We start from the raw sequence: 19658 nt of genomic DNA, 5'->3' as shown, positions 1-19658 counted from the left end.
GGGAAAGACGAGAACACCATCAACTTGGAATGAAAATATTTTATTTCCAGCTGGATTGATTTCATCCAAATATCCACCCTGATTATCTATATTTGTTTTTTCCAGTGCTGGTTTTTAGCTTGATTATTTTTATTCAGTAACACCGTTATGCCCATTACACATTATGTTACACACCGTAATGCCCCATTACACATTTTGCCACATATCATAAGGCTTTATACACATTATGCCACACACCGTAATGCCTATTACACATTATGCCACACACCATAATGCACATTACACATTATGCCAGACACTGTAATACCAGTTACACATTATGCCACACACCGTAATGCCCATTACACATTACGCCACACACCGTAATGCCCATTACACATTACGCCACACACCATAATGCACATTACACATTATGCCAGACACCGTAATACCTATTACACATTATGCCACACACCGTAATGCCCATTACACATTATGCCACACACCGTAATGCCTTACATATTATACTGCACCGTAATGCCTATTATTTATTATGCCACACACAGTTATGCCACTGACACCATTTTACAAAAAAGCCCCTTATAAATTATGCCCCAGCGGTAGGCACCCTATTTCTTAATGGTACTCCATACCACCCTACTCTGAGCACTGATATATACACATACAAGCAATGTGAATCTCAAAACACATTTGTGAGGCAAGAAAAAAGGTATTCCAAAATAGATCCACTCCGATTGATGAACAATCCAATTCTTTATTTTATATGACACAAATCCGTGGAGTGCTGTTACTTCTTTCTGAAGAAAGAAGGAAGTGGCACTCCACGTATTTGTGTCATATATGCCCTTTGAAGCACTGATAAAAAAAGTGTCCTGTGAGATATTGAAACATTGACTTTATGATGTCTTTTTCAATATAATCGATATGATACAAAACCATGGAGTGCCTCCTCCTTCTTTCTCCATGGGTCTGCAGCGTCCCTACTAGAGAGACCTGCAGTATATTTACTTTATGGAAGGCACCCCTTTTTTTCTGTATTATCCATTTATACATTTCCCACAGACCAAATATGTATGTATATATATATCTGGGTGCATAGCGACATTAGGCCAAATGTCAGTAGGGGCAGGGTTTAAAATGAGGAGCGCGGCAGGAGGCAAAAAATGAAGGGGGGGGGGGGGGAGTTGGTCTGCCGCTCTATAGCCACATATTGCTGCCGCTGCTGAGTCTCAGTATTTCTCCTGCACTGCACAGAGGTTGTGATGTGCAGTCATTCAACTGACCGCACATTGCTCCTCCTGCACACTGAGCTGCCCCCTTTGCCCAGCCCCCACCCCACCCCCTCCCGTTCCGATGCCTAAGGAAGGTATTGGAAAGCCAGCCACCGGATTTGCGGCAAATATTATTGTAAATGTTCAGTAGACCACTAATGCACTTGCCTGCTATTCTTATAACAGATGAGATCCAATATACACGGCTGGGAAGTACTGCATCTGTGTTTAAGCTCTCCACCTTGATTCCATCCTCAATGTCATCCCACTGGTTAGAAAGAGGAACCTTTACAATGGAAGGAATAAAAAAAATAAAACATTCTACACAGTACATTTGAGGAACAATTTGATTAGTGATATACATGTAAAAAAAAAAAAAGCCCACACACAGAAAATTCAGATGTAAGACATTTAAAAAATGTGGACATAAAAAAGGTAGATAAAATAAGTGCAGACATAAAAATAAATAAAAGTGAATGGCACAGTGGGCCCTGCTACTGCAAAAGTACAATAAGTGGATTTTTGGTTACCTACTGATGCATATTTTTCTCTGAATCAGACTGGGGGACACTAGACTTGCAGTAGGGCTATGGAGCTGGGACTTAAATTAAAACATATAACTTTAAGCCTAAGCTCCTCCCCTCCGCAACTCCCAACAGGCCAGTGCAACTTTAAAAGAGCCCGGAAGAAGAAGCAGTAACCCAGTGAAGCTGTTAAAACAATAAATCAGAACAGTAGGGAAAAGACGGTCAAGATAAAACCCTGCATGATTGCATTTGAGGGAGAGAACCAGCCTGACTCAATGAAAAGCATACAATGGAAAATAACCAAAAATCCACTTTTCTCTTTCATCAATGGCTGGGGGACAATGGACCATGGGACGTTAAACAGCCGCACCCAAGAAAGGGAGCGCTTAGGCTGCCTGACCGGAGAACTGTACACCCAAAGTGGGCGTCACCAGAACCAAAAACATGAAATCAAGCAAATGCGTGGACAGAGGATTAAGGAGCTGTACAGCAGACCTGTTCTGTCGAAGTCCCATGTCGTGCCACCCAGGAGGTCGCCACTGCTCTAGTGGAATGCACCAACACCCCAGGTTTGGTGCTGATCACCCCGCACTAGAATAGGCCAAAGTGATGACTGGTCTGCTTTGTAGATGGCCAACCGCATTTCTGTGCAAAATAAAGAACAAGCGGAGAGACTTCCGGCCCGTCCCCCCACTGGAGATGGCTGCAGCCCGAGACTGCTCCTGGAAGTCAGTAGCTAAACCTCTATTTTCGGACCCCCCTTCCCGGGACAGGACAGACGGAATAACGCCACCGCCAACCAGGGGAGTGTCCCAGGAGTGCATGGATACGTTTTTGACTCTCTCTATGCCATGTAAACAGCAGCACCGGCGCCAAGAGCGGGAGAGGCGTGAATCCAAGATGACAGCCACGACCTCCTCACAAACACACTCCCAGGCTCCTTCTCCCTTCTTTCCTGCAGCTGTCTCTCTCACTGAGGTCCCCCTGTTCCTACTCTGGTCTCCTATGCTGATACAGTGGAGGCTGTTAAGGACACCATGGCCTGTCTGATGCAGGAGCAAGCAAACTTCTTCAGGCATGTACTGCAGGAGTCTAATAAGAACATTTTACAGCTGCAGCGGAAGGTACAAACTAATGATACAAGAGTGGGTGAGGTGTTCCAGGATGTGTTTACATTGAAGCAGCTGTATGACACCCTTCACAAACAGCATCTTCAAGTTATTAACAAGTTGGATAATTTAGAAAACTGTTGTACGAGAACCAATTTGCGCATTGTAGGTCTGCCAGACTCCATTATGGGCGAGTCCTCAGGGCCGACTCCAGGCATGTTCCAATAGAGCAGCCGAACAGGGAGCCACACTTTATGGGCGCCGCTAGCTCTGGCCGCCATATTGGAGCCTGGAGCCATCCCTACAGCAGCAGCAGTGTCCGCCTCCTAGCAGAGACATGCCCTGCATCCCATCCACAGCCCTGTGTAAACCCCCTCCCAGCTAACCAGATCCGGCCCGTGAGCCAATCAGAGCTTGCGGTCCGGCAGCTGAGGCTCCTGATTGGCTGCCGGACCACAAGCTTTGATTGGCTTGCGGACCGGCGCCTAGTTGGAGCTACACACAACCGCGCCCGCAAGAGACTGAGGGGCAGGAGGCGCGCACACTGCGCTCTCCTCCTCACCGTCAACTTAAGAGCAGCAGCAGCCTCAGCCTCCCCGCCGTTCAGAACAAGAGATGCGTGGTGAGCAGCATAGGGTGTATGTGTGTGTGTGGGGTGGATATCTGTCACTGTGTAGGGACATGTGTATCTGGTACTGGTGACATATCTGGCACTGGGGGGGCATATCTGGCACTGTGAGGACATGTGTATCTGGCATTGGGGGCATATCTGGCTCTATGGGGGCATGTGTACCTGGCACTGGAGGCATATCTGGCACTGTGTGGGGACATATGTGTCTGGCATTGGGGGCATATCTGGCACTATGGGGACATGTGTATTTGGCACTGGGGGCATATCTGGCACTGTGTGGGGACATGTGTATCTGGCAATGGGGGCATATCTGGCACTGGGGGCATATCTGGAACTGTGTGAGGACATGTGCATCTGGCATTGGGGGCACATCTGGCACTGTGTAGGGACATGTGTATCTGGTACTGGGGAGTGGATACATATCTAGTACTGTGGGGACGTGTATCTGGCACTGGGGGCATATCTGGCACTGTGTGAGGACGTGTATATCTGGCACTGGGGGCCTATCTGGCACTATAGGGACATGTGTATCTGGTATTGGGAGCATATCTGGCACTGTGGGAATATGTGTATCTGGCACTGGGGGCATATCTGGCACTGTGTGAGGATGTGTATCTGGCACTGGGGGCATATCTGGCACTGTGTAAGGACGTGTATCTGGCATTGGGGGCATATCTGGCACTGTGGGGACATATCTGACACAATGAAGGCATGTGTATCTGGCACTGGGGGCATATCTGGCACTGTGTGGGGACATGTGTATCTGGCATTGGGGGCATATCTGGAACTGTGTGAGGACATGTGTATCTGGCATTGGGGGCATATCTGGCACTGGGGGGACATGTGTATCTGGCACTGGGGGCATATCTGGCACTATGGGGACATGTGTACCTGTCATTGGGGGCATATCTGGCACTGTGTGGGGCATATATTTATCTGGCACTGTGTGGGGCATATGTGTATCTGGCACTGTGGGGCATATATGTATCTGGAACTGTGGGGACATGTGTGTCTGGGGGGCATATCATGTGTATCTGGCACTGCTGGGGGGCATATCATGTGTATCTGGCACTGCCGTGGGGCATATCATGTGTATCTGACACTGCTGGGGGCATCTCATGTGTATCTGGCACCGCTGTGGGGCATCTCATGTGTATCTGGCACCGCTGTGGGGCATATCATGTGTATCTGGCACTGCTGTGGGGCATATCATGTCTCTCTGGCACTTCTGGGCGGCATATCGTGTCTATCTGGCAGTGCTGGGGGGCTTGTCATGTCCATCTCGCAGTGCTGGTGGGCATGTTATGTCTGTCTAAATGGCACTGTTGGGGGGCATGCCATGTCTATCTGGCACTGCACTACTGTGGTCATTATGTGTATTTGGCACTATACTGGAGACATTATGTGTAAGGAACAGTACTGTGGCTGTTATTTGTAAGGCTGCTAATTGCGTGTGTCTGTAGAGGGGGGGTGAAAAGATATTTGTTAATAGTTTGATGATATAAAGATGCGAGGCCAGGAGTGCGTGCCCCTTCAGCGCGTGCATGGGGAAGGGGGATGGGGGCTTCAAAATTTTCTCGCTCGGGGTGCTAGTAGGCCTGGAGCCGGCCCTGCGAGCTCTTACCCCATTTTATTACTATTTCCTTGCTGGAACTGTTGGACAATACTAATGATTGCTCTGACATGGTTGTGGAACGGGCTCACTGTCTTGGACCGCCTCATGATAACCCTGACACCAGACTGCGGGTGGTAATATTCCATTGCCCAAATTTTCTACACTGAGAGGCTATTTGGCAGGCGTCCAGTCGAAAAAAGTCTCTGGTCTGGGAAGGGCACAAGTTGTTTATCTTTCAAGACTATTCTGCCGAAGTGACCCGTGCTCGTAAAGCTTTTGCTCCTGTTTGTGCGGGTTTGGTCAAGGATAACCAACGTTTTGCTTTATTATTCTCGGCACGGCTCCGTATATTCACTGAAGATTCTTTCCTGGATTTCTCCACCCCAGAGGATGCCGCTGCGCATCTACAGGAAGCCTCTGACTCTGCAGCCGGAGACTATTCTCCTTCCCATATGGACCCCCTGGGGTGACTGTGTTCGTTAAAAATCACTATGTCAGCATGCTGTTGGCATGTTTGCCTCTGGGTTCTCCCATGTGCCTGGTATCCTTCTACCTACTTTGCATTTTCATATGTCAGTTGTGTTGAAGATGTGTTATCTGTGTTTTGTTGTTTTACTATCATACTACAGGTACTACAGTATTTAGTATCTCTGGTGGTGGTGACTATTCAATCATTGAACATATGCACCCTCTCCACCATGTTCTTATTTTTGACTGTTCTATTGCCTGTTTACCCAGGGTATACTGCAAATACTAGCTGTGGCTCCTTAGAGCCCTTTCCTTCGTGATATGTTTTTTGTTTTTAACAAAGTTTACAATGTCTATTACCTGGAAGTCATAATATTTGGCCTGATGGCCTGCAGGACTAATGTTGTCTTTCTACTCCCCCTTCCTTACCCTCTATCTCTCATTTTTGTTATCTTCCCTTTGCTTTTTTGCCCTGTTTTGTTCTCCCCTCTCAATCATTGTGATGTCTCACTGAGGCCTACTCACTGTCAGTTTACTATATCCTGCAGGTTTGCTCAGAATACCTTTTTGCCCTTTCCTGGTTTCACTTTGTACTGCAATAATGATGGTGCCTACTGTGTCTGTATTTTCATGCCTCTTCTGCTAAGGCCTCCGTGGAATGTAGGTACGATTAACTCCTCCATTAAGCGTAAGAAGATATTAACCGATATACAGATGGAGCCACGCTAGTCGTGGCTCCATCTGTGGTGGCGCGCCTATTGCCTAGTGCGTCCCCGTCTGCACGGGCAAGCGCCCGCGGCAGAGACGAGTCCCATACACTTGAATGGAGAGCATCTCCTCCTGCGTGCCCGGACATAGACGGTCTGAATGGGAGTGTTTCTGTACACTCCCGGCGTGACTAGTCGAACGGATCGCCTAGTTACGCCAGGAGTGCTCGTTTGTGATGGAGACGCCTCAGCATGGCTCCATCTGTACGTAAATTGCATGTAGATATTGTTATGCTGCAAAACACACATTGGTTACCTCCCAAAGTCCATAAGCTCAACTGTATGGGTTATACCAGGGCTGGCCAAACCGGTCCTCGAGATCTACCAACAGGTCACGTTTTCCAGGCCTCCTGGAGATCTGTAGAATTGTCAGTTAGGAATGAATGCAGCACATCTTAATTAGTAATGACTACACCTGTGCACCAGCTAGGTGGTCTGGAAAATGTGAACTGTTGGTAGATCTCGAGGACCGGTTTGGCCAGCCCTGGGTTATACTGTCCTGTCTTCAGCTTCTTATTCCTCCAAGAAAAGAGGTGTTGCTACTCTGATTAGTAAACTACTTCCCCCCTCTCCAAGTTATTTCTGATTATGAAAACCCTACTGTTCATTATACTACATACCCTCCAACTATACCTTTTTGGCAGGTACAGTACCTTTTTTTTATGGTCTGTACCGATTTTTGGCTCTACAAACATGGCCACGCCCCATTTTCAAATTTGTACCAATTTTTCTGTGTAAAAGGTTGGAGGGTATGATACTATGGGGGTCATTCCGAGTTGTTCGCTCGCAAGCTGCTTTTAGCAGCTTTGCACACGCTAAGCCGCCGCCTACTGGGAGTGAATCTTAGCATATTAAAATTGCGAACGAAAGATTAGCAGAATTGCGAATAGACACTTCTTAGCAGTTTCTGAGTAGCTCCAGACTTACTCGGCATCTGCGATCAGTTCAGTGCTTGTCGTTCCTGGTTTGACGTCACAAACACACCCAGCGTTCGCCCAGACACTCCTCCGTTTCTCCAGCCACTCCCGCGTTTTTCCCAGAAACGGTAGCGTTTTTTCACACACTCCCATAAAACGGCCTGTTTCCGCCCAGAAACACCCACTTCCTGTCAATCACATTACGATCACCAGAACGAAGAAAAAACCTCGTAATGCTGTGAGTAAAATTCCTAACTGCATAGCAAATTTACTTGGCGCAGTCGCACTGCGGACATTGCGCATGCGCATTAGCGACTATTCGCTCCGTTGCGACAAAAAAATAACGAGCGAACAACTCGGAATGACCCCCTATATCTGAGGTGAACATTTTAAATCTGTTTTCCGTTATCTCTATGCCCCAAATGTATATTCTGGATATTTCTTTCAACTGCTACTGGCTAAACTCATACCCTCCAACATTTTACACTCGAAAACCGGAACAAATTAGGAAAATGGGCGTGGCCACGGCTAAAGGGGGCGTGACCACTTCCCTTTTCCTATATTTTCAATGGAGATTTAGTGAGTCAAAAATCGTTACAAAACCCTTTTTGGCTGGTACAGACCATAAAAAATCGGTACTGTACCGGCCAAAAAGGTACACATTTAGACTCGTCCATTATATCTGGGGCAGACTTTAATATGGTGTCATCGGATTACATGGATAGCCAACACCCTCCTTCTCGCCCTCGTACCCCTCCTTCCTTAGGTATACCTCCTTAGGACCTCCAGCTGCTGGATGTTTGGAGGGTACTGTATCCCACTGACAGGGAATTTACATGTTTGTGAGCTGCTCACACCACTTTGTCTAGAATAGATTACTTCCTGCTATCTGCATCTTTGCCGTCTAGGGTTGAAGATTCCAGCATTGAACCTATTGGTCTATCAGACCATTGGTATGGTTCTATTTAGCTCCAGTTATTGATAGTGGTTCCTGCAGACCTTGGCATTTCCCAGCATATCTTGCTAATTCAGTTACATTTTGAGATGTGCTGGAGGCAAAGTGGTGTGAGTATGAACATACTAATGCTGAACATATGTCACAGGTGAGTTTAGTTGTGGACCCAGACTGAGCTGAAGTACGGGACCCTGGCTTGAATTACCAGCGTAGAATGTAGCAGGTTTGATATAAAATGTATTCATACACAATAGAAAGGTTCAACAGGTATAAACGTAGTTTTGGCAATGGTTAAAAGATCAAGAGTAACAGCAGATAGCTGGGAGAATGCAGGCCAGCTACTACATTACATGTAAGTACCTTGCGTAGTGCAACAGTGATGAACTGGGAGAATGCAGGCCAGCGTTGCAGAAACACAAGAGTGCTGGGAGAATGCAGGCCAGCTACTCAGTTACATGAAAGTACCTTGCGTAGGATGTTCGCGATGAGCTGGGAGAATGCAGGTCAGCTTCGCAGAACAGGATACCGGAGTTGACCAATGAGCAAGGCAGGCACCAGGATTGACCGATGAGCAGTGAGGCACAGTCAAACACCAGGATTGACCGATGAGCAGGACAGGACAATGGGATTGACCAATGAGCAGTAAGACACAGCCAAACACTGGGCTTGACCGACGAGCAGTGAGACACACCCGAACACCGAGATTGACTGATGAGTGCGGCAGGACACCGGGATTGACCGATGAGCAATGAGTCACAGCCGAACACCAGGACTGACCAAAGAGCAGAGCAGGACGCCAGGATTGACCGATGAGTAATGAGACCGCTACACAGGATAGTTGTTGAAGCCAGGCGGTGCTATGGATGGAGTTTAGCACTAGAGTCCAGGATAACCAGGAGCAGGTATGCAGACTGCATACAGGGTATGAACAACAAAGCACTGGTGATTCCATAGTGTAGGGAGACTGGCTTTACACCCCTGGCTGGATGGCGATTGGCCATGGCAATCAGCTGATGGCAGAGTGGCTCTGGAATGGATCCAGACCTGTCAGCTGACCTAGAATGTCAGGGTTGCGCCCAGTGCTGGGCTTGGTGGAAAACTCCACCATTGTGGGACCACATGGAGGCAGTAATGGTCGCAGTCATAGGCGATTGTATCTGGTGAGTCAGAGAGGCATGTAGTATAATGACAACTGGACAATCCTCAATGATTGTTGTGTAGGCACAGCATGAAGAGACTTGCTGAATTTAGTATTCACACAGAAGGTTAATCAACACAAGTGCAGCTCATTAGCAACTCTTACATTCCAGACAGAGAACTCAGCATTCAGGGAACTCATGGTACTGGTGAGCTGTTTATCCCAGTGAGCAGAAAAAAATGCAGGATCCAGGACAGATGGCAGAGGTAAGTCACCAAATTATATGAATTTAGACAGGATTGTGACATCATACTGTTAACGCTTTCTTATATTAGCAAACGGTCAAATCAGTACTTCGTGGGGAATAATTGCTTTTGTTTCTAAATACAAAAAGGATAGCACCCAGCTTTATTTGCAAGCCCAATCTGATCTCACTACCACATATAACAATTTTAAATCCTGCCCTTCTACTACGGAGGCATACTCGAGGGCTAAATCCCGCTTTAATATAGAAGTGGATCAATCTGCGGCACGCCATACCTTTTAATAAAAATTGTAGATTTTATAAACATGGCAATAAGTCAGGACATCTCCTTTCTAACCTTATTTGTACTCATACTGCACTTGCCTCTATTATCTCACTACGGACCCCTGAGGGCACCATGATTACGAAATGACATGATATTACTAACTTACTTGGAGCCTTTTATAAGGATCTATACTCACACCCACATAATGATACTGAGAAGAAACAAAACTTCTGTGACCATTTAGTTCTCCTCACTATCTCTCCTGAGCAGCAGTGGCGTTTCTTGCGGCGGGCGAGCTGTGCAACCGCACGGGGCGCCCGCTGCGGCACTTCCTGAGCACTTTCAAACCCCCCTCCCCTCTCCTCCCGAGTGCCCAGCTCGGGGTGCGGGATTTAGCGGAATGACGCGTTTGCGTCGTGACGTCACGACGCAATCGCGCCATTCCGCAAAACCCCGCCCCCCGAGCTGGGCACTCGGGAGGAGGGAGAAGGGGGAGCCAAGACAGCCAGCGCTGCGCAGACGAGGGAGAGGCGGCTGAAGAGCGGGAAGAACCGCTTCAAATGTAAGTCAGCCCCTCTCCCTCTCTCCCTCCCCACCACCTGCCGTACTGTGTAAAATGGGGACACTTGTCTGCCGGAATGTGTAAAATAGGTACACTTGTCTGCCAGAATGTGTAAAATAGGGACACTTGCCTGCCGGAATGAGTAAAATGGGGGCACGTGCCTGCCGCAATGTGTAAAATGGGGACACTTGCCTGCCATGCTGTGTAAAATGGGGGCACATGCCTGCCGCAATGTGTAAAATGGGGACACTTTCCTGCCGCAATGTGTAAAATGGGGACACTTTCCTGCCGCAATGTGTAAAATGTGAACACTTGCCTGCCGTACTGTGTAAAATGGGGGCACGTGCCTGCCGCAATGTGTAAAATGGGGACACTTTCCTGCCGCAATGTGTAAAATGGGGACACTTTCCTGCCGCAATGTGTAAAATGGGGACACTTTCCTGCCGCAATGTGTAAAATGTGAACACTTGCCTGCCGTACTGTGTAAAATGGGGGCACGTGCCTGCCGCAATGTGTAAAATGGGGACACTTGCCTGCCATGCTGTGTAAAATGGGGGCACGTGCCTGCCGCAATGTGTAAAATGGGGACACTTGCCTGCCATGCTGTGTAAAATGGGGGCACGTGCCTGCCGCAATGTGTAAAATGGGGACACTTGCCTGCCATGCTGTGTAAAATGGGGGCACGTGCCTGCCGCAATGTGTAAAATGGGGACACTTGCCTGCCATGCTGTGTAAAATGGGGGCACGTGCCTGCCGCAATGTGTAAAATGGGGACACTTGCCTGCCATGCTGTGTAAAATGGGGGCACGTGCCTGCCGCAATGTGTAAAATGGGGACACTTTCCTGCCGCAATGTGTAAAATGGGGGCACGTGCCTGCTGCAATGTGTAACATGGGGACACTTTCCTGCCGCAATGTGTAAAATGGGGGCACTTTCCTGCCGCAATGTGTAAAATGGGGGCACTTTCCTGCCGCAATGTGTAAAATGGGGACACTTTCCTGCCGCAATGTGTAAAATGGGGGCACGTGCCTGCAGCAATGTGTAAAATGTGAACACTTGCCTGCCGTACTGTGTAAAATGGGGACACTTTCCTGCAGCAATGTGTAAAATGTGGGCACGTGCCTGCCGCAATGTGTAAAATGGGGACACTTTCCTGCCGCAATGTGTAAAATGGGGACACTTTCCTGCCGCAATGTGTAAAATGGGGACACTTTCCTGCCGCAATGTGTAAAATGTGAACAGTTTCCTGCCGTACTGTGTAAAATGGAGGCACGTGCCTGCCGCAATGTGTAAAATGGGGACACTTTCCTGCCGCAATGTGTAAAATGTGGGCACGTGCCTGCCGCAATGTCCGTGCTGTGTAAAATGGGGACACTTGCTTACCGTGCTGTGTAAAATGGGGACACTTGCCTACCGTGCTGTGTAAAATGGGGACACTTGCCTACCGTGCTGTGTAAAATGGGGTGAGGCCACACCCATCTTAACAAAGCCACGCCCATTTTAACGAGGTCACGCACCCTTGCCGGGAGCGTGCGCGCCTTCGGCGCGCGCATACTTTTCCTCTTTATATCAATGGGGGGGGCGCATTTTTTCTTATGAGAATGGGGGGGGGGGCGGGCGCATTTTTAAATCTCACACTGGGAGCCAAATTGGCTAGAAACGGCCCTGCTGAACAGACAGGCACACTTGTCACTCCTATTAAAAAAAAAAAAAAACAATAATGATAGGATACCGTGCGCCAATGATGGCTGCCTCTGGTTTCAGGAAATGGACAAAGAAGTGTCACCCCACACTCCGGAAATCGTTGTGATCAAAAGAATGCCATTAGAATCCAGAGGTGCTCAAAGAAAACATAAATAAACATTCATAGTGCATCATACATATACAAGACTGAGTCAGGTGAAAATCTTTTAGTAAGCCTTGTACCTATAAATGAGTCTACTTTTTTAAGAGTAGACAATCAGCTCCCCCCAAAAAAGCGCGATTGTCTACTCTTAAAAAAGTAGACTTATTTATAGGTACAAGGCTTACTAAAAGATTTTCACCTGACTCAGTCTTGTATATGTATGATGCACTATGAATGTTTATTTATGTTTTCTTTGAGCGCCTCTGGATTCTAATGGCATTCTTTTGTCACTCCTATTACCTTAGAAGTCATCACAGGTGTTAAGAAACTTAAACCTTTAAAGCACTGAGCCCAGATGTTTTTTCTGGCAAATGTTTTAAAACTTTGCAGGACAAGATTTGCCCGTTTCACTTTATGGGGTATATGCAATTCACGGCGAATCGCGGCAAATTATCGCCGTTTTTTTTATTCGACACAATTCGACAGGTGAATTCCGGCAGGTGGCTGCCGGAATTCACCATATTCAATGAAAAACGGATTCGACATTCCCGCGGGCGAAAAACGGCCGATTTGCCGGATTTTGCCGCGAATTAAAAAAACTGGTAAAAACGGGAAAAACCCGGAAAAAAATGGCGTGGGGTCCCCCCTCCAAAGCATAACCAGCCTCGGGCTCTTCGAGCTGGTCCTGGTTCTAAAAATGCGGGGACAAAATTGACATGGGATCCCCCGTATTTTTAAAACCAGCACCGGGCTCTGCGCCTGATGCTGGTGCAAAAAATACGGGGGACAAAAAGAGTAGGGGTCCCCCCGTATTTTATACACCAGCATCGGGCTCCACTAGCTGGACAGATAATGCCACAGCCGGGGGTCACTTTTATACAGCGCCCTGCGGCCGTGGCATTAAATATCCAACTAGTCACCCCTGGCCGGGGTACCCTGGGGGAGTGGGGACCCCTTCAATCAAGGGGTCCCCCCCCCCCAGCCACCCAAGGGCCAGGGGTGAAGCCCGAGGCTGTCCCCCCCCCCCATCCAAAGGCTGCGGATGGGAGGCTGATAGCCTTGAGTAAAATGACAGAATATTGTTTTTTCCAGTAGTACTACAAGTCCCAGCAAGCCTCCCCCGCAAGCTGGTACTTGGAGAACCACAAGTACCAGCATGCGGGAGAAAAACGGGCCCGCTGGTACCTGTAGTACTACTGGAAAAAAAATACCCAAATAAAAACAGGACACACACACCGTGACAAGTACAACTTTATTACACACTGCCGACACACACATACTTACCTATGTTGACACGCCGACTGCCACAGTCTCCGACGATCCGAGGGTACCTGTGAAAAAATTATACTCACCTTCCAGCGTCCAGAGATAAATCCACGTCCAGAGTATAATCCACGTACTTGTTAAAAAAACAAACCGCATACCCGACCATGCCGGACTGAAAGGGGTCCCATATTGACACGAGACCCCTTTCCCCGAATGTGCCGGGACCCCACGTGACTCCTGTCACTGAGGTCCCTTCAGCCAATCAGGAAGCGCTACTACGTGGCGCTCACCTGATTGGCTGTGCGCTGTCTGTGCTGTGACAGCGCATCGCACAGCTCTCTCCATTATTTCAATGGTGGGAACTTTGCCGTCAGCGGGGGGGTTACCCGCGGTCAGCCGCTGACCGGCGGGTGACCCCACCGCTAGCCGCAAAGTTCCCACCATTGAATATAATGGAGAGGCTTTGCGATGCGCTGTCTGAGCTCAGACGCGCAGAGCCAATCAGCAGAGTGCAAGGACGTTGCACTCGCTGATTGGCTGAAGAGACCTTTCAGTGACAGCTGTCACGTAGAGGTCTCTGCATTCGGGGAAAAGGGTCTCATGTGTCAACATGGGACCCCTTTCAGTCCGCTGGCACGGGTTTTTGCGTTTTGTTATTTTGCCAAGTACCTGGATTATACTCTGGACGTGGATTTATCTCTGGACGCTGGAAGGTGAGTATAATTTTTTAACAGGTACCCTTGGATCGTCGGAGACTGTGGCAGTCGGCGTGTCAACATAGGTAAGTATGTGTGTGTCGGCAGTATGTAATAAAGTTGTACTTGTCACGGTGTGTGTGTCCTGTTTTTATTTGGGTATTTTTTTCCCAGTAGTACTACAGGTACCAGCGGGCCCATTTTTCTCCCGCATGCTGGTACTTGTGGTTCTCCAAGTACCAGCTTGTGGGGGAGGCTTGCTGGGACTTGTAGTACTACTGGAAAAAAACAATATTCTGACATTTTTCTCAAGGCTATCAGCCTCCCATCCGCAGCCCTTTAGTTGGGGGGGGGGACAGCCTCGGCTTCACCCCTGGCCCTTGGATGGCTGGGGTGGGGACCCCTTGATTGAAGGGGTCCCCACTCCCCCAGGGTACCCCGGCCAGGGGTGACTAGTTGGATATTTAATGCCACGGCCGCAGGGCGCTGTATAAAAGTGACCCCCGGCTGTGGCATTATCTGTCCAGCTAGTGGAGCCCGATCCTGGTGTAAAAAATACGGGGGACCCCTACTCTTTTTGTCCCCCGTATTTTTTGCACCAGCACCAGGCGCAGAGCCCGGTGCTGGTTTTAAAAATACGGGGGATCCCCTGTCAAATTTTTCCCCGCATTTTTAGAACCAGGACCAGCTCGAAGAGCCCGAGGCTGGTTATGCTTTGGAGGGGGGACCCCACGCCATTTTTTTCCTTGATTTTACCGTTCCAGCTATTAAAAAAAATATATATATCTTTTTAAAAATATATAAATAATACTTGTGCAACCAAAAAAGACAAACCAAGTACCTAATCCCTTCTAATATAAATAGATATGCTATTCCCCCCAAAAAAACCACCAAAAAAAACATGTTTTAAATTTTTTTTATTGGTTTCACCCTCCAAAGTGTGGCGGATTGAAAATGACGAATTTACTGTCTAAAAGCACTGTTGTCGAATTTCCAAACTTGAATTGAATACACTTTGGTCGAATTGCAGCACTTGTATCATTGCAGAAAAGTCGAATTTGACAAAAGTCGAATTTCAAAAAGTCGAATTTTGAAAGTCCGTTTTTTTGACGGAAAGCACTGAATTGCATTGACGATTTTTTTTTTTTTTGAGCGAAAAAATCCCGAAATTCGACAATTTCGGGAATTCGACCGCAATTGCATATACCCCTATAACTCCATCCTAACTTAGACTTTTATCCCTTCTTATTTTAACTACATTTATCCATTATTAAGGTAATACCTAAACCAGGTCGTGACCTATTGCTGCCGGCTTCTTATAGACCTACTGTATATCGCTATTGGATCTTGACTATAAAATGTTTATGAAAATCGTGTCCAATAGGCTGAAACTGATTCTGCCCGCTATTATTGATCCAGACCAAACTGGATTAATTTGGGGGTCACCACTTTACGGTCAATATACGTAAGGTGATTTCCGTGATACAGTTGGCTGCCTTGTCTTCTAGTTGTGTCCTCCAGGCTATTGTATCACTGGATGCAGAGAAGGCATTTGACCTTGTCACGTGGGATCACCTTTACCATACCTTATCCAAATGTAGCTTCCCTACTCAATTTGTATCCCTGTTGTCTACACTGTGTTAGTACCCGATCGCCCGCAATGCAAAAATGCACAGCAGCAATCAGGTATGAATCAGGCCCAGTATTCCTCACCTGTCACCCAGGTATCCAGCAATGCTTATCTCACTACATCCTTTAATCATACTTGCCTACTTTTGAAAAAGCATTTCAGGGAGATTGTAAAAGTAACACCTATCAGCGCTGACGTGTTCTGTTACATCTGAGAGAGGTGTCATAAAAATGACTTAAATGTAAATGATCCCCAAAGTTTGTAAGATCTACTTGTTGAAGAAAAGACACCAATATTTTTCAGGACTTGTTTGTGTATTGTGTTTTAGAAGAGCTTCCATATACTGTAAGTGGCCAAGAGAAACCTTATTTAAAATGCATGTAGCCATAGGGGTCATTGTGCCTTATAACAATGCAGGGAAATGGCGCTGATGAACTCATTTGAATGTATGTACCTCTGATTTAGTTTTAAACCCCAAGAATGTAAAGTAAAATCAGGGAGATTGCAGGTCTATTCAGGGAGTGTGGGAGATTGCTACTATTTCAGGGAGTCTCCTGCAGAATGAGGGAGGGTAGGCAACTCTGCCTTTAATGTCTATAGAGGCACTCGTCAGGGATGTCCTGTCTCCCTTACTTTTTGGGTAGCATTGGAACCCCTGGTGATTGCACTCAGATCCTTGACGGAATTCCATACCATTGCCATGGGCTCCGCGGAGCTCAAATTGTCCTTATTCGTGGATGACATGCTCCTTTTTGTGGCAAACACTCTCACTTCTATCCCGGCCATAATCTCTTTATTGACCTGCTTTGGTTCGTTCACAGTATATAAAATTAATCTCCACAAATCCGAATTGGATTTACAACACCTGGGGCCAAATGTAATAGAGTGAGAGTTTCAGAAAGTGAGAGATTTGGGAAGGTTTTTCAGTTTTTTTTAAAGTGGCAATCATTTACACTGTAAAACCAGGTTGATCTTGCTGTGAAAATGATTGCCACTTAAAAAAAAAACCTGCAAAACCTTACCAAATCTATCACTTTTTGAAACTCACTATTACATTTGGCCCCTGGTCTATAGACATTTTTATATTTCTTAAACTAATTTCAAATATCTTGGTATTAATGTACGAATGTGTTTGTCATCCCTATAAATCGCCTAAATTATACCCCTACTCTTTCCCAACTGACTAACTTGCTGGATGCCTGGAAGCTGTTACCTCTATCTCTTTTAGGAAGAATAGCTTTGATAAAAAGTATAGCTTTCCCTAACTTATCCTGCTCCATCCAAACGCTCCCTATTTGTCTAACCCTGCCGGACATAAAAGCTTTTACCAAACTGTTTACCTCATTCTTGTGGGAAATAGGATTTTAATTACCTAACGGTAAATCCTTTTCTCGTAGTCCGTAGAGGATGCTGGGGTCCACATTAGTACCATGGGGTATAGACGGGTCCACTAGGAGCCACTGGCACTTTAAGAGTTTGAGAGTGTGGGCTGGCTCCTCCCTCTATGCCCCTCCTACCAGACTCAGTCTAGAAACTGTGCCGAGGAGACGGACATCTTCGAGAGGAGGATTATACACAGATAGTGGCGAGATTCCCACCAGCTCACACAACAAGGCAAACCAAGCTAACTAGCTTGAAACTCAGCATCAGCTGAAACATTACTAAAGCAAGTAACAAGGCAGTACGTAACTAACAACAAAGTCGTACTGAACCAGATAACCACTGCAGGATAACGAAGTGCTGGGCGGGCATCCCCTACGGACTACGAGAAAAGGATTTACTGGTAGGTAATTAAAATCCTATTTTCTCTTACGTCCTAGAGGATGCTGGGGTCCACATTAGTACCATGGGGATGTACCAAAGCTCCCAGAACGGGAGGGAGAGCGCGGAGGCTCCTGCAGAACTGATTGACCAAACTTTAGGTCCTCAGAGGCCAAAGTATCGAACTTGTAGAACTTGGCAAACGTGTTCGACCCTGACTAAGTAGCTGCTCAGCAAAGCTGTAAAGCCGAGACACCCCGGGCAGCCGCCCAGGAAGAACCCACCTTACGAGTAGAGTGGGCCTTAACAGATTTTGGACACGGCCATCCTGCCGTAGAATAAGCATGCTGGATAGTGAACCTGATCCAGCGAGAGATAGTCTGCTTAGAAGCAAGACACCCAATTTTATTGGGCTCATACAGGACAAACAGAGAGTCCGATTTTCTGTGACGAGCAGTCCTCTTCACATAGACTTTCAGAGCCCTTACAGCATCCAAGGACTTTGATAAAATTGAGGAGTCAGTAGCAACTGGCACCACAATAGGTTGGTTGATATGAAATGCCGACACAAACTTCGGAAGGAACTGCTGACGTGTCCGGAGCTCAGCTCTATCATCATTGAAGATCAAGTAGGGGCTTTTACAGGACAAAGCCCCAACTCCGACACACGTCTAGCAGAAGCTAAGGCCAACAAAGTGACAGCCTTCCATGTGAGAAACTTGACCTCCGCCTCCTGTAGAGGCTCGAACCAATCCGATTGGAGGAACTGAAACACCACGTTAAGATCCGAGGGTGCCGTTGGTGGCACAAAGGGAGGCTGGATGTGCAGAACCCCTTTCAAGAAAGTCTGAACCTCAGGGAGGGAAACCAGTTGATTCTGGAAGAAAATGGATAGGGCCGAAATGTGGACCTTTACGGATCCCAACCTCAGGCCCATATTCACAGTTGCTTGAGGGAAGCTGAGAAACCGTCCCAGTTGACACTCCACCGTAGGAAACTTCTTGGATTCACACCAAGAGACATACATTTTCCAAATGCGATGGTAATGTTTAGATGTTACTCCTTTCCTAGCCTGTATCAGGGTAGGAATAACCTTGTTCGGAATGCCCTTCCGCGCTAATATCTGGCATTCAACTTCCATGCCGTCAAACGTAGCCGCGGTAAGTCTTGATAAGCGAACGGCCCCTGTTGCAGTAGGTCCTCCCGAAGAGGAAGAGGCCTCGGATCTTCCAGCAGAAGACCCAGAAGATCCGCGTACCAAGCCCTTCTTGGCCAGTCCGGGGCAATGAGGATTGCATGAACTCTTGTTCTCCTTATGAGTTTTAGAACTCTTGGAATGAGTGGAAGTGGAGGAAACACGTACACCGACTGGAACACCCACGGAGACACCAGGGTGTCCACTGCCACGGCTTGCCACTGCCAATACCTCCGAAGCTTCTTCTTGTGACGGGAGGCCATCATGTCTATTTGAGGTACACCCCAAAGATCTGTCACCTCCGTGAACACCTCCCGATGGAGGCCCCACTCTCCTGGATGGAGATCGTTTCTGCTAAGGAAGTCCGCTTCCCAGTTGTCTACTCCCGGAATGAAGATTGCGGACAGCACCAACGTGTGTTTTTCTGCCCAGAGGATGATTCTTGTTACCTCTGACATTGCAGCTCTGCTCTTCGTTCCGCCCTGTCGGTTTATGTAGGCCAGGGCTGGCCAAACCGGTCCTCGAGATCTTCTAACAGTTCATGTTTTCCAGGCCTCCTGGAGATCTGTAGAATTGTCTGTTAGGAATGAATGCAGCACATCTTAATTAGTAATGACTACACCTGTGCACCAGCTAGGTGGTCTGGAAAATGTGGACTGTTGGTAGATCTCGAGGACTGGTTTGGCCAGCCCTGATGTAGGCCATCATCGTTACATTGTCCAACTGCACTTGAATGGCACGATCTCGCAGAAGATGGGCCGCTTGGAGAAGACCG

The 19658-nt window shown here is 47.5% G+C and overlaps 1 protein-coding gene across 7 annotated transcripts in view; it reads right to left on the bottom strand.

Moving 5' to 3' along the window:
• Nucleotides 1–19658, bottom strand: part of L3MBTL2 (L3MBTL histone methyl-lysine binding protein 2) — a 772791-nt gene that overhangs the window by 352784 nt on the left and 400349 nt on the right. For all 7 annotated transcript variants that reach the window (XM_063940374.1, XM_063940377.1, XM_063940380.1 and 4 more), the window contains one exon: nt 1440–1557. In XM_063940374.1, the coding sequence (XP_063796444.1) occupies nt 1440–1557 (118 nt within the window). The remainder of the gene's footprint in view (nt 1–1439; nt 1558–19658) is intronic.

This window comes from Pseudophryne corroboree, chromosome 9 (genome assembly GCF_028390025.1).
Source record: "Pseudophryne corroboree isolate aPseCor3 chromosome 9, aPseCor3.hap2, whole genome shotgun sequence".
Taxonomy (NCBI): domain Eukaryota; kingdom Metazoa; phylum Chordata; class Amphibia; order Anura; family Myobatrachidae; genus Pseudophryne; species Pseudophryne corroboree.
The sequence above is the reverse complement of the archived record's forward strand: the minus strand, read 5'-3'. Positions and strand labels throughout refer to the sequence as shown.